Raw genomic sequence first — 13,841 nt, forward strand, 5'->3', positions numbered from 1 at the left:
AGTAGCCACTACGCCCAAGTAGCCACTACACCCAAGTAACGTAGCTGTGGTCCTACGCCTAGTGAGAATATAGTTCCCAGTATTTATACGATTAAAAATGGTCTCTGTCTCATATAGCCTTGTTATTTGTACACGCTGTGACTATGCAGACCACAACATGTAAATAGGAAAATGTTTGCATTATTTTGTCACTTATTGGGATTACTATGCTACCATTATCCATTTACATCCAGTCTTTGTGCTAAGCTAGGCTAGTGGTGGGTGCGTCAAATAACACTTACAGAATGCACAGAAATGAAAAAGGTATGTATGGACTTATCTAACTCTGGGGGATACTGTGAATAAGCCAAAGTCCCAAAAAGTTGGAGTGTTCCTTTAATTCTGATGGTTAAGACTTACAGCTTAGGAAAATAAAAAATCTGTATCTCAAAAATGTTTTATATTTTCTTAAAGATCAATTAAGAAAATATTAGCAACAGAAATGTTAAAGATCTCCAAAGCAGGTTTAATTATACACTCAATACTTTGTTGGGGCTCCTTTTGCATGAATTACTGCTTCAATGTGGCGTGGCATGGAGGTGATCAGCCTGTGTCACTGCTGAGGCATTATTGAAGCCTAAGTTTCTTTGATAGCTCCTCTGTATTGTTTGTCAGATGTTACTTATCTTCCTCTTCACAATACTACATAATTTCTCTGTGAGGTTCAAAATGAAATCAGCATCTCCATAAAGCTTGTCAGCAGATGGAAGCATGAAGTGCTCCAAAAGTGCTACAGAATCCTGGTAGATGGCTGCATTGACTTTGGATTTGATAAAACACAATGAACAAACATCAGCAGACATCACGGCACCCCAAATAATCACTGAATTGGGGACTTTGGACACTGGACTTTGGATTCTGCACCTCTGAAGTCTTTCTCCAGACTCCAGACCTTGATTTCCAAATGAAATGCTAAATTTACTTTAATCTGAATAGAGGACTTTGGACCACTGAGCAACAGTCCAGTTATTTTTCTCCTTACCCCAGTTGAAATGCTTCTGACGTTTTTATTTTTTTTTATTTTTTCTGGTTCAGGAGTGGCTGAGTGCTGAGACCAGCTTCAGTCCACTCCTTGTGATGTTCCCCCAAGTTCTTGAATTGGCTTTTACTGACAATCTTCCCAAGGCTGTGGTCATCCCTGTTGCTTGTGCACCTTTTCCTACCACACTTTGTCCTTCCAGTCAACTTTCTATGAATATATATTGATACAGCACTCTGAACAGTCAGCCCTTTCAGCAGTGACCTTCTGTGGCTAATCCTCCATGTGGAGGGTGTTGATGATTGTCTTCTGGACAACTGTCAAGTCAGTAGTTTTTCCCATAATTGTGGTTGCATGTTCTAAACTAGCCCAAGTTTAGACCTGTATGTTTACTCAAAAATATTCAAATGAATCAAGCTCAAAATTGAATATTTGAATATTTTGACATACTGATTTTTTCCCCCTAAGCTGTAAGTCGTAACCATCAAAAAAAAAATAAAAAAAAAAATAATAATAATAATAATAATAAAATAATAATAATAATAATAATAATAAAATAACAATAAAACTCTTGAAATATTTCAGTTTGTGTGAAATGAATCTAGAATAAAAGAAAGTTTGCTTTTTTAAATTAAATTGCAAAAACTGAAAACCTTTTCCATGATATTCAAATGTTTTGAGATGCACCTGTACACACACACACACACACACATATCATTCCTACCTTGAGGAAATCTCCCTCGTGAAGCTGGAAGGTGGTGGCTGTGATTTGAATCCCTTTGCCTCTGTCGGTCTCAATGCGGTAGATGCATTCATGGTTGTTGTCGTAATTTGCTGGGTAATTGGGGGACAGCAGGACACCATGACTGCCCACAGAAGTGGCTCCACACTCAGCTAGGCAAACCCAGGATGGATGGGAAAGATTAGGTAGAGAAAAAAAAAATGGTGAGAAGCCAAATGTTCACATTCTGAGGGCAGAAAGCACAAACTAATCAAAGCTACACATGGGTGTGAAAAACTAGGGGTTGGGAACAAATAAGTTGGGTTCCCTTGAAGCCTGTAGTTCCCTGACAGCTGCTACTCCATTTCCTACTGACAGGCCAATTTTAGGCCAAGGTTTTGTACCGTCTGGAATTTGAGTCTTTGTCATTTTGATGAATCACTGCGAGAACAACTTCAGAGGAATACTAATTAATAGAGGCCTTTGTGCATTAGCTAGCTGCTGGTCACAAAAGCTCACTGCTGTGTTAGGGTCAGATGTCCTTCTGTTTAATATTCAGCACCAGCGACTCTCTTAGTATATAAGCAGCAGGGCAGGTCGTTCCCTCTGAGAAGGTAAGGGAAGCAGATCAGCTCAAAAAATTGGATGACAAAATAATCAATTCTACAAACATTACTCGCAAATAATATTAAATGGGTCATTGGATGCCCATTTTCCACAAGTTGGTATGATTTTTTAGGGCAGGGGTCGGCAAGTAAGTTTGACATCAGGCCAAAAAATATTTGCCACTAGATGGCGGTCCAGCACATAGTCAAAGAATAATTGAAGAAATGAATTGATGATGAATAAATGATGATGAAACTAGAATTGCCTGTGACAGACTGTTACAGTGTCTTTTGTAACTGGTAGTGAGCTGTTACTTTAAATCCTGTAGTAGGACAGTCATTAACAAAAAGCCACATTTGTGTGGCAGTGTCTGGGTAATATTTAATCTATCTATACATTCATACATGCTTTATGTAGTTTACATTCATATATTTGAACCTGGACCACAAAAACAGTGTCAAATTGAGATTCATCCGAAAGCTGAATAAATAATCGTTCAATTGATGTATGGTTTGTTATGACAGGACAATATTTGGCTGAGATGCAACTATTTGAAAATCTGGAATCTGAAGGTGCAGAAAAATTCACAATTGTGAGAAAATCGCCTTTGAAGCTGTCCAGATGAATTCTTAGCATTGCATATTACTAAACAAAAAAATAAAGTTTTGATATATTTACAGTAGAAAATGTATTAAATATCTTAATGGAACATGATCTTAACTTATCCTAATGACTTTTTTTGTTTTTTTTTTTTGTTTACCATTTAAATTAAATGGTTTAGAAAATAATAATAGTAAGTATTCCATACCTTAGGTGTCTAGCTTTCACCCTCACCCCCACCCATTTTAGTTATCTAGCAATCTTATAGACTGGGAAGCTCTGATCTGGAGGCTTTCAAAAACTAGAGATAATTTCATTCATTGAGAATATCCCCATCAACCCTTTATCAATTTTATGTAGCTAATATAATCCAAACCTCTTGAGGCTAATGTTTGTTGTGCTCACCAGACCAATTAAAGACACACTGACACGCTCTTATTACACCACAGCGATTAACCACTATTAAAACCCCGTCCAACAGGAGGACTGCACAATTACAAACAATTATTTTGTCAGCGCTTTTAATGCTGTCCACCAATATCCATGACCTCAACCACTTAACCGCCACAAAAGCAAAAGAAAAATAGCAATCTGATCAATTTTAATTAATCTATTATGGCAGGATACATCTCAAAGATTTTTACCCTACAATGTGAACATTTACTGTGTCAGGTTCCACTATAAATAAAACATTAATAAGATGGGAGAATAGCCTGAGCATTTAATAATGAATTTGAGGCATTGTAAAATGGACTCTATTCAAGGTGTAAAGAATAGACATGATTTCTAATAATATGCATCAGCTAAAATTTCACTCTTTTTCTCCCTTCCTTATATGGGATATTTTATGGCCAAATTAGCCTGAGCTTTATTAAAATGCCAACAGACTCTTGGAAATCAATGATTTAATCCACTCTGAATTGGTAGCCCAATAGTAGTAGTAATGGTAGAAATCATAATGAATAACCAAAAAAATCGTGTATTTTTAACCACGTTTTAAAATTTAACTAAATGAAGTGTGTAAATGCGACACAAAAGCTGTTGGGTCATATTAATTCTGAATTACCAACCCTTATAATGATTTATCACTTTCATACTGCCTGGCTGTAACCTAAACTACTGTCAAAAGCAATCCCAAATGCAAACCTGAAAAGTACTGGTGCAATAATGGGATAGTTCAATCCAAAAAAAAGAAAAAAGTATCATTATTTACCTCACTTCATATCATTGTCTACACATAAGACTTTCATCTTTGGATTTTAGTATTGTGTCTAAATTTAGTCCATCCAAAAAAGTATATGTGATAAGCATTTGCAAGTTCCAAACACATCAACGATGTAATTTATATAAATTATACAGTCAAACTAGCGCTATTGGGAAGCCATTAACTACAACTTTTGCATCAATAAACTCCTAATTTTGCTTTTTATTAAAAGTTAGTAAAGTATTTGTTAAATTTAGATATTGGGTAGGATTAGGGATGTAGAAGATGTGCTTTATAAGTACTAATAAGCAACTTTTTTTATTTAAAAGTGAGAATTGGCCCCTTTGTTAAAAATACCAATCATACAAAGCAATCTTATTTTTTCGGATGACTTGGATTAAATCGCTTGCTTCACATGAATAACGTTTATGATGAAATGTATAAAAATAACTTCTAAGATCTCATGAATATAGAATGACATGAGGGTGAGTAAATAATAATTAATGGGGGTGAACTATCACTTTAATAATGTTTGAGAAATGTAAAGTATGTCCACCTACCCACACATCTGGGCAGGGCTGCACTCCACACTCTCCGGCCTCCACCCAAGCAAGTGATCTTACTCTCGCCTTCCAGACGGTAGCCCGCAAAGCAGGAAAAGACCAGTGAGTCGCCAACCCCGAACTGGAAGCCCACCCTCCTGCTGTATGCGGGTACTCCTGGATCCTCACATGGCTCCAAGCTGTACTCTGTGGTACACAGTCAAAATAACTCTTAAACCTCCAGACTGCTTAGCAAAGCACGGGTTAGAGTAAGCACCATGACAACAGTGCCTTCAAGCACACTATAATAAACAGTGTGATGACCCCACCAGAGAAGGTGATATTGAATCCCTCGTATGACATGGAGAAGTCCGAGACGAAGCGTAGCTGGACGCTGAAGTTGCTGAACAGGCCTGCTTTGATGGAGGGCGGCAGGACAGAGCCCGTGAGCCTGGCCACCGGCTCGGTGAAGCTGCCGTCTTCGGTAATGAGCAGGTAATCATGGGAGTCCTCCAGGTGGAACGTGTGGAAGAGAAGCTGCACTCCTGGGGAGTTTTAGATGAGATTAGGGCCGTCAGTCACAAGCAAAATCTCCGTTTCAACCTCACAACCCACTGAGAAACCTTCAGAGGGAATGTAATACTGATCGAAACAGAATCGCATTTGCCCGACATGGTGCTGAGTAATAAAATGTAGAGAAATGTGAAAGGTATCTTAAATTCGTTATCAAGGGTAATTTCAAAGGGCACAGAAAGGAACCTCATGGGTAAAATCAATGTACCTCAAACTGTTATCAGTTTCAATAGTTAGTGGCTGTAATCTGTTCTTTTGTCTTACCTTTCCCATGAGACACCTCGACTGTCCAAGTGCAGTTCAGAGAGTTTGGGTAGAAATCTGGAAAGCCAGGCGAAAGAACCGTTCCAGTTTTTCCATAGATATAGCCCCCACACAAAGCTGGGAAAGCAATAACAGAGAGAACTCATGTTTGAATGGCCTAATTTCCCTGAACAAGAGTAAAGCTAGCCTCTAAGTACATCCTCCATCAATAATCATTTAGGTTGAAGCTTAACTAGGTTTTGTGAAGATAATGTGAGGGTTGTGCCAGGGCATTGCTATGCAGGGGTGTGTTTCCCAAAAGCATCGTTAACTTACTATGGTTGTTAGTTTCAATGAAATCTGTTGGTAACAACTCAACTTGCCTCATAGTTATTTTTGGGAAGTACACCCCAGTTAATTTCTGAATGGTTTTAGCATTTTATGGTTGCTTAGGATGTTTCGGGTGGTCGCCAGGGTGCTCCAAACTAATCACTGCTCAAACAATATAATCATCAATGATTCACATATGAACTCAGGTTGTGCTGATGCAGATTTCTGCGTAAAATACTTAACAAACAATATCCAGAACATGTATAAAATATATATATATATATGTGTGTGTGTGTGTGTGTGTGTGTGTGTGTGTGTGTGTGTGTGTGTGTGTGTGTGTGTGTGTGTGCTATAATAAAACTTGCAAAGATTCCTCTCTTTGTAGCGAAACTACAAGATGATGGATGCAAAACATGGAAATAGAGATGTTTTTACATGCAAAGCAGCAGTTTAACAATAGCCTAACTAATAGGAGGTTGACATCGGATACAGCACTACTACTTGTAAGAAGATCAAAAGGAGCTATAAGAACTGAGACAATTTTCTAACTGGAGAACGTCTGTCAGTGGAGATAGTAAAAAAAAGTGCTTGTTTTTTTTTTTTTTTTTCGAGGTACCAGAGCTGTAAGGCAGACACCATAACAGAATACTGAATGTGTCCTTGAGTCATGTTCACCGTCCCGCTTTTATCAAAATAAATCATATGGTGCAGGTTATGACAGGACACACATTTTTGAGCCTCAGCATTTTGTCCTTAAATGGCCCATTAAATCTCTTCATCAAATAACAATTCTGGTTTATTAAATCTGAAGTCACTCTAACTTTTTATAAGGCAAACTAACCGAGCCATACGACAGAACTAAAGCGAAGTTTATAGATTTGAGTAACAGTCATTTTAACGCAGGTAATTGGTGATGTTGATTGTTAGTTAGGAAAATAAGCTTTAGTTGTTCAAAGGTTACATCACCTAGTAAATATTCATGATGTTAAGTTAAATAATCCTTCCTCCCAAACACACTAGCCATAGGAATGCATCATTCCTGCACACAATTTTTGTTAACAAATTTGTAGCAAATATGGGCAAATCGGAGTGCCAAAAACCCTATTAGCCATGGTATAATCACTCCAGTGCAGTGCCTTAAGTGTGTTATTGCTGTTTGACTAGTGTAGGTTGTTTACAGTTGCCAAACAATGTAGCAACACTATAATATAAAGGTACCGCTTCATGCTGCCAAAACAGCTCTATAAGACCTGCGATATATGGCACATTCAGTTCACCTGTCAGTGGTTTTAATGCTGTGGCCGATCAGTGCAGTGCTTTAACCAGAATGTTAAAATGGCTGAGAATGAGACTCGACAAATCAGAATTGTAAGTCTGAACTCTCCATTTAATAATAATAATCAGCTTGACAGGAAGGAAATGTGTCATTTTTGTGAACATGTATTTACACTCCCGCAAACAAATGGGGAGTCTATCTGTCCCGTCTGTAATGAAGGTCAGGCTCTAGTGAGAGCCCATCATGCTGAATCAAAGCCTGTTAGAGCAAACGCACGGAGCTGATAAGATGCAGGCATAAGAGAACATTGGGAATTCTAGAACAGACCGGCAACAGCCTGATTGCTCTTACTGGAAAACACTTTGTTTACTTCAATCCCTGTAATCAGAAAACAAATAAGATAAACAGCTTTATAAAGCACTCTCCTGTAGGTATTTGGCTAAGGCTTTCCATTATTTGTTCCCACTTCCCTGTCCTTTTCTCCTCCCCATTTAAGGTTATCTATGAAACAGCGCATGCCAGTCACCTCTCCTCTAATCAAAAATGTATGAACTCAAATCTCATGGGAGTGTTAAGGGGGCTTACCCTTTCCCCTCTGATAAAACTGTAATGTGGCCTAGGGTTGGCTTATAGCCCGGACCAGTGCCCTCAGGCCCCAGATTTTCAGGGTCCTCCAAAGTCTTCACCAAAGGAAACTAAACCCCTGGGTGCTTAAAGCATAGAGTGCAAGCTGACACCAGGGTCCAATTTTTAGGCAACTTTACACTAGGGAAGAGCGGTTTCTCTTGTACATGACCAGAGTTGAGAGAGCACAACATGGCCTACCGTCACAGCTGGGCAGGGCATGGTTCCACTGATGGTTCCTCTCACACACAATGGGTTCATCATCACTCAGAGTATAGCCTCGATCACAGCTGAACATCACTCTGGAGCCTATGGCAAAATTGTTCCCGTGCCTTTTCCCATTCACCGGGATACCTGGATCTAAACAGGAATCTGTTTCCATCATAATGCCTGTGAGGGAGGAACAAAACATATAAAACAAAAATATTTCATTTCACCTTCAAGGTCTAGATTTAAAGGGGGATTTGTCGGAAGCACTTTACACAGTATAAATCAGCGGATATCAGTCCCACAGTGGTCTCCTTCCTCAAACCAATACATTCGTATTTCTACTTACCTTTTCAATATTTTGACAAAAAAAAATTGAAAAAAGAAAAATGTTTTTCTACATTGTTTCCCCTCAGAGGCTGGCATTTGAGGAATATTTCCACCTGTCAGTTTCACATGCATTTGGATCTATTATCTGGCCGGTGATAAACCTGTGATAGCCTTCCAAAAGTCTGAAAAATGGGAACACTTTGACACGAATGAGTTTCATATTTATCAGGCGTAATGTCAGAGGTAATTTATTGGGAGTTGTGAATATCATTTGAGAATCATCTCATGTTCCCTCCTGCCCACATTTCTCATTCTTCTTTCTCTACTGCAGCACATTACATTATAATAAAGATGTTAAATTACTGCTGAAAAAGAGCAACTGGAGACTATTTGTCAAGCCATTTAGTTTTTATAAAGATACCATTTGCATTTTCAGGTAAGCTCATAGGGGTAAAAAGTGATACCATTTAATTTTACACACAGACCTATTTGTAAAGTTGCAATAATAAAAAAACAAGCAGGTACATGGACATATGCTATATGTTTAACAAGCAGTGCTAAATTTCTTAATAATGAGGTTTTGGAACAAGGATTGGTTTATTTAACACTCCAATCAAAACTGCACTTGAGCAGCAAGGCACAACGAAATCAGATTTCAAAACAAAGTAATGCAAAGGTAACGGGACTAAATTATTAAGGGGCCACTCTGCCCCTTGCCCCCAATGACTAATGAGTAGACTACGCAAAGTGCTCCCACTTCTCTTGTATATTACTGGTCCTAGACAATAATTTCTTTATTTTTAAAACTGATAACTAAAACATCCCGTGGCACCAACCAAAGGCATTTTTAACTAAAATACTGTAAACATAAATGTTTGTAATAATAATAATAATAATAATAATAATAATAACAATAATAATAATAAATTCACTCAACTACTATTGTGTACATAAGAAATGATTTAGCATTCATTTAATAATTTATGTTTAGCCACATTGTTTTAATCAGCTTTTTTTTTTTACAATAATGTTAACTTTGTCTATTTATTAGGTTGAAAAGTGTTCATTTGTTAACATTTCTGTTTTTAAATTAAGATAATTTGATTAAATTGATAATTGTATTATTTTGTTAGCTGGAAAGATTACTTTCTGTTTATTTACATCTTTGTCTGATACTACTTCTGGTTTTACTTTTGCTATAAATGTTCCTTTGTATCATTGATGCAACAAATATCACTTTTGACTTTTGTATAGTTCCTTGCATGATTTATTTATCTATTTTGAAGGTGAGATATCAGGTATGTAGTCAAGAGTAAAAACATGTAAACTGAGTTTCTTCGGTGAAAAATAAAATATTGTTAGCCAGCTTTAAAAAAATTAAATAAATAAAATAATAATTATTATTATTTTTATTATTTAGGTTTACTGACTTATTATTGCAGCATTTTACAAACATACCAATTTTTTTATCTCTGATTTGACTGATTATGTTACATACACAATATAGTGTGCAATAATTTCATAGTTGATTTTATTGAACCCTGCCCATTTAAATACAAATAAATTAATCACTACACTGTGATTAATTATTTTTTCAATCAGGACCACTTCCGTCAAGTATATTTAATGACAATTATAATTGCATACAGTTAGTGTTGGCGGTATGGTTATGTTCTGGGCAACACTCCACACGCCTGTCCATGCAGCCATGCTTGGACAGAGCGGGGAAAGCAGCAAGACAAACCCCCCAGGGTACAGAACAGAACCATAAGCATACATAATTACAATTCCCAATTACATGAAGATGTACTGAGATCAATCCAACTATGCAAGAATGCTGAAATACGATCTGTAGTTTTCACAAATAAATCAGCAGATCTAGGTGCAGCATGGAGAAACACAATGTGGAGTACACAATGCTAATTTAAATATACTACTGACATTTTAACAATATAAATACAAAGTGAAATGTCCTGTAACTGCTTTGAATATTAAATGGTTCAATTTAAAATGTAATTTACTCTGCCAGGTTTTTTTTTTTTTTTTTTTTTTACTTTTTACTTTTTTTACTTTTTAGCTAAATTAATAAATAAATGCAAAGACTTGCAAAAATACACAGAACACACAATTGGATAAAACAGGGTAAAAGATCTGTAATGTTTTTACAAGATTGAATATATTTGATGGAATGTTTGGGTTTCAATCAAGATGAAGAAGTTTCTTCTTGACAGGTAAGCTAAACTTCAATTTTTAAGCGTATTCCTAATATGTTGGAACTTTACTTGAAAGTGGCCTACTTTTACCTGTTGAGACGTGTCTTTACGTTTTTATACACCCTTAAGAGCTGTGTTTGTAATGTTTGGTTTCAGGGAGGTGTGACGCACGAATGGGGTGCTTACAAAGACAATATGCTTTATTTTTGTTATTCCGCTAAGTGACACTAGTAGCACATAAATGGCTTAACAATAAAATTGACATATAAATCATTCAAAAGGCTTTTATGCTATTGGAGGTTTATCCGTTCTCCATTAAACACAGGTTTTTCCCTCTATATCCCTGTGGGGGGTCCACTAAAACAGATTCCAAATCCGATTTTGGCTTTTTCTGGCTTAATCCCTGTTAGCAATTCAACAATAACTACAAGAGCATTAAAACAATGCTTTTAACAATAATGATTTGTCGATCTGTTGAGCCTGCACTAACAAACAAACCAGCCTTGTGTCAGCAGGACATTAAACTTTAATCGCACTCTACAGCACAGTTTAGAAACCCAATACCACTAAACATATTCAAAAACAAAACAAACTTTATTTTCGGATCAATTTAATTATTCGCAGAGGTTCCTCACCTCTGTTAAATTTAGCTATTGCCTCTGGATGTTGATGCTGGTCACGCGATACTAGCACACACATGTTGGGTTTCTCAAAATAATTTTTAGACAACTAGAAAACTATAATCTGATTGTAACCCTGGAGAAACTGTTCCAATTACATTACATGCACCAGAGAGCGTGTCCAGCCAAAATTTGAGGAATACTGCAGAACCGCCCACCGTGGAGTGTGAAAACCCAATATCTGTGCATTTAAATCACTGCAGAGGAAAGATGAGAAGCTGACTCACTCTCATAGCGGATCTGGAAGCCTTCGCTGGAACGGCTGTTGTCGGTGGTAAAGAGCAGGTACATGTAATTGCCAGTGCTGATGAGGAAGTGGGGGGCCTGAGTGCCATGGTACTCGCCGATCAGAGGCGATGAGTTAGAGGGACCGTCCCGAATCTCAAGTGTGTCGTAATTAACCTCCGTCTGAAACCTGCACAGGAAATCGGAAAGAGCGGAACATCTGCTTACGACCCAGGCCTTTAGCAGAATTACTCTAATGAGGGAGATTAAACTGGAAGGTTAACGAACAAACTTGTAAAAGCGAGAATCTGTACTGCTGCCAGGGTTTTCCAGAAAGAGGACAGTGATATCCAGGGGTTTAACACGCAAAAAAAAAAAAAAAATTCCAAAACAAATCAATACCTGTCAAACGATATCTTGATGGCATGATCCTTTCTGGCTTCAATCACCCATTCGCAGTTGAGGGAGTCTTTGTAGTACCCGGGCCAGCCAGGGGACAGTAAAACTCCTATGGGAGCCGTTAGATGTCCGCCACATGGAGCTGGGAAAGTAAGAGAGCAGAAAAAATAAAATGTCAACAGCAGCCCATCTCACAAATCCCAGCAGCACCTTCAGAAGAGGTGCAGAAGAGTAAAGTCTAAGAGCTCTCTCACCTTCACACCGGGGGACGGCCGCATTCCACACCACGTTTCCATCCTGGATGACACAGGTGATGGATTCGGATCCGTGGGTTTTGATGAAGCCCTCATCACACGTGAAGAGCACTGAGCTGCCCAGTAAGAAGTGCTCTCCAAAGCGCTGCCCGTTAATGGGAATACCAGGGTCGTGACATTCATTTTGACCAAAAGCTACAGACATGGGATAAAAGTATAATCAGTGTTGCAGTATATAGTACTTAATCTAGGTCCTGCCTGCTCTTGGCTGAGAAGATATTAGCACTTAACATTAATTAAGAGTACCTAACCTTCAATTAAGTCAACTATAATTATCTTTTAAGGAACACCTATCACAACTGATCTTGCCCAGAATGCCCAGTCTCATAAGGCAAATGTTGCAATAGTGAAAATAACCTGTGTGGCACCAAAACGTCACTAGAATTTGACTTTATTTTGAGAATCTGCAACACACATGTGAAAATGAAGCTAACATACATGAACTTAACCTTATACTGTATATAGCTGCCTCGATACTCTTCACATGATAGCACGTGTTTGAATGACGCCATCATGTACGGGCAAATATGTATGAGTATTGTGAATTATTGTGAATTGTGTCCTGTACACCAGTATAGTTGAATGTTACCTTTAAGTTTAGGTTATGCTCTCATGTACAAGCAAAAGCATTTTGTCAAGATTTTCCATTATAGTAGGCATTGCTGTGTTACATAAGTTAAATTGTGCGTACACTGTGTGGTCAAACATACCATGCACATGGACATTATGGTAAGAATTAGGGTTAAAAGCAACAGTAATGTAATACTGCATAATGCAAAGCATATATAAAATACAAGACATTAATTTACGTTGCTACATGGTATGGTTGAATACTTGATTCTGATTCACTGAATTATTTAGAATTATTTCAAATCAATGAAAATTTAATGCACACTCAGTGGCATAGCGATTCAGCCCTGGGCCTATATGCAAAAAATTTGTATGGGCCCCCGCAAATGTTATGGGCTCCAATTTGGTTAACTTAACTTTGGCCCTATTGTTGAATTTTCTGTAGTGAATAACGTTACGTGAATCATGACTATTCACAAGCATTTTTATTTAGGCCAATGCTTGGAAAATTATCGCAGCTTTGTGCTTTGTTACTACAAAGTCTCAGTCTTTAAACATCAAACAATAAATGTGTTTTTTTTACGGTTTTTAATGTGTGAGTTAATTCGCCTCAGTTCAAGCTCCATACAAATCAATTACATTTTCCGCTTTAATATTTACAGCATGAAATAAAGTTGAATATTTGTCTCATAAATGGACCAATCAGAGTTTTTTTGTTTTTTTTAAGTCAAAAAAAAAAAAAAAAAATAGTTTTAAAATAGTAATTTAAAACATTATATAGATATCTTTATCATGTCGGTGAAGCACCAAGCAGACCCTTTCCAGTTCTGAATGATGTATACTGAATGTTACGTCACGTTTTTAAGTTTAGTTAAGGCCCATATGCACCTGCATGTCCTGATGCTATGCCACTGTGCACACTACAATTTGTGTCATAGCAGCATTAACACCATTAATGATTAACATCATTGGGTGTGCATGAATTTTCATAACTCATCAGTCAGTTTTTATCCCTTACTTAATTTTACAGTAACTGTTACAATTTCACATGAAAAATAAATCTGAACCACGTAAAAAAAGAAAAACGTAGAGGAAAAAAAAAAAGAGTCGTTGAGGTGGTGTAACGTCAACAGAGAGAATTCAGTCGCATTACAGCCTTCGTTTCT

General features: G+C 37.3%; 1 protein-coding gene across 2 annotated transcripts in view; it reads right to left on the bottom strand.

The window, feature by feature from the left end:
* Positions 1-13,841, bottom strand: part of LOC113091948 (CUB and sushi domain-containing protein 1) — a 546,185-nt gene that overhangs the window by 129,420 nt on the left and 402,924 nt on the right. For both annotated transcript variants that reach the window (XM_026257629.1, XM_026257628.1), the window contains exons 15-22: positions 12,046-12,240; positions 11,795-11,933; positions 11,395-11,582; positions 7,939-8,127; positions 5,529-5,645; positions 5,021-5,236; positions 4,710-4,898; positions 1,743-1,912 (exon numbers count right to left, since the gene is read on the bottom strand). In XM_026257629.1, coding sequence (XP_026113414.1) covers positions 1,743-1,912; positions 4,710-4,898; positions 5,021-5,236; positions 5,529-5,645; positions 7,939-8,127; positions 11,395-11,582; positions 11,795-11,933; positions 12,046-12,240 — 1,403 coding nt within the window. The remainder of the gene's footprint in view (positions 1-1,742; positions 1,913-4,709; positions 4,899-5,020; positions 5,237-5,528; positions 5,646-7,938; positions 8,128-11,394; positions 11,583-11,794; positions 11,934-12,045; positions 12,241-13,841) is intronic.

The sequence above is a fragment of the Carassius auratus genome, unplaced genomic scaffold, assembly GCF_003368295.1.
Source record: "Carassius auratus strain Wakin unplaced genomic scaffold, ASM336829v1 scaf_tig00214400, whole genome shotgun sequence".
In the NCBI taxonomy this organism is placed as follows: Eukaryota; Metazoa; Chordata; class Actinopteri; order Cypriniformes; family Cyprinidae; genus Carassius; species Carassius auratus.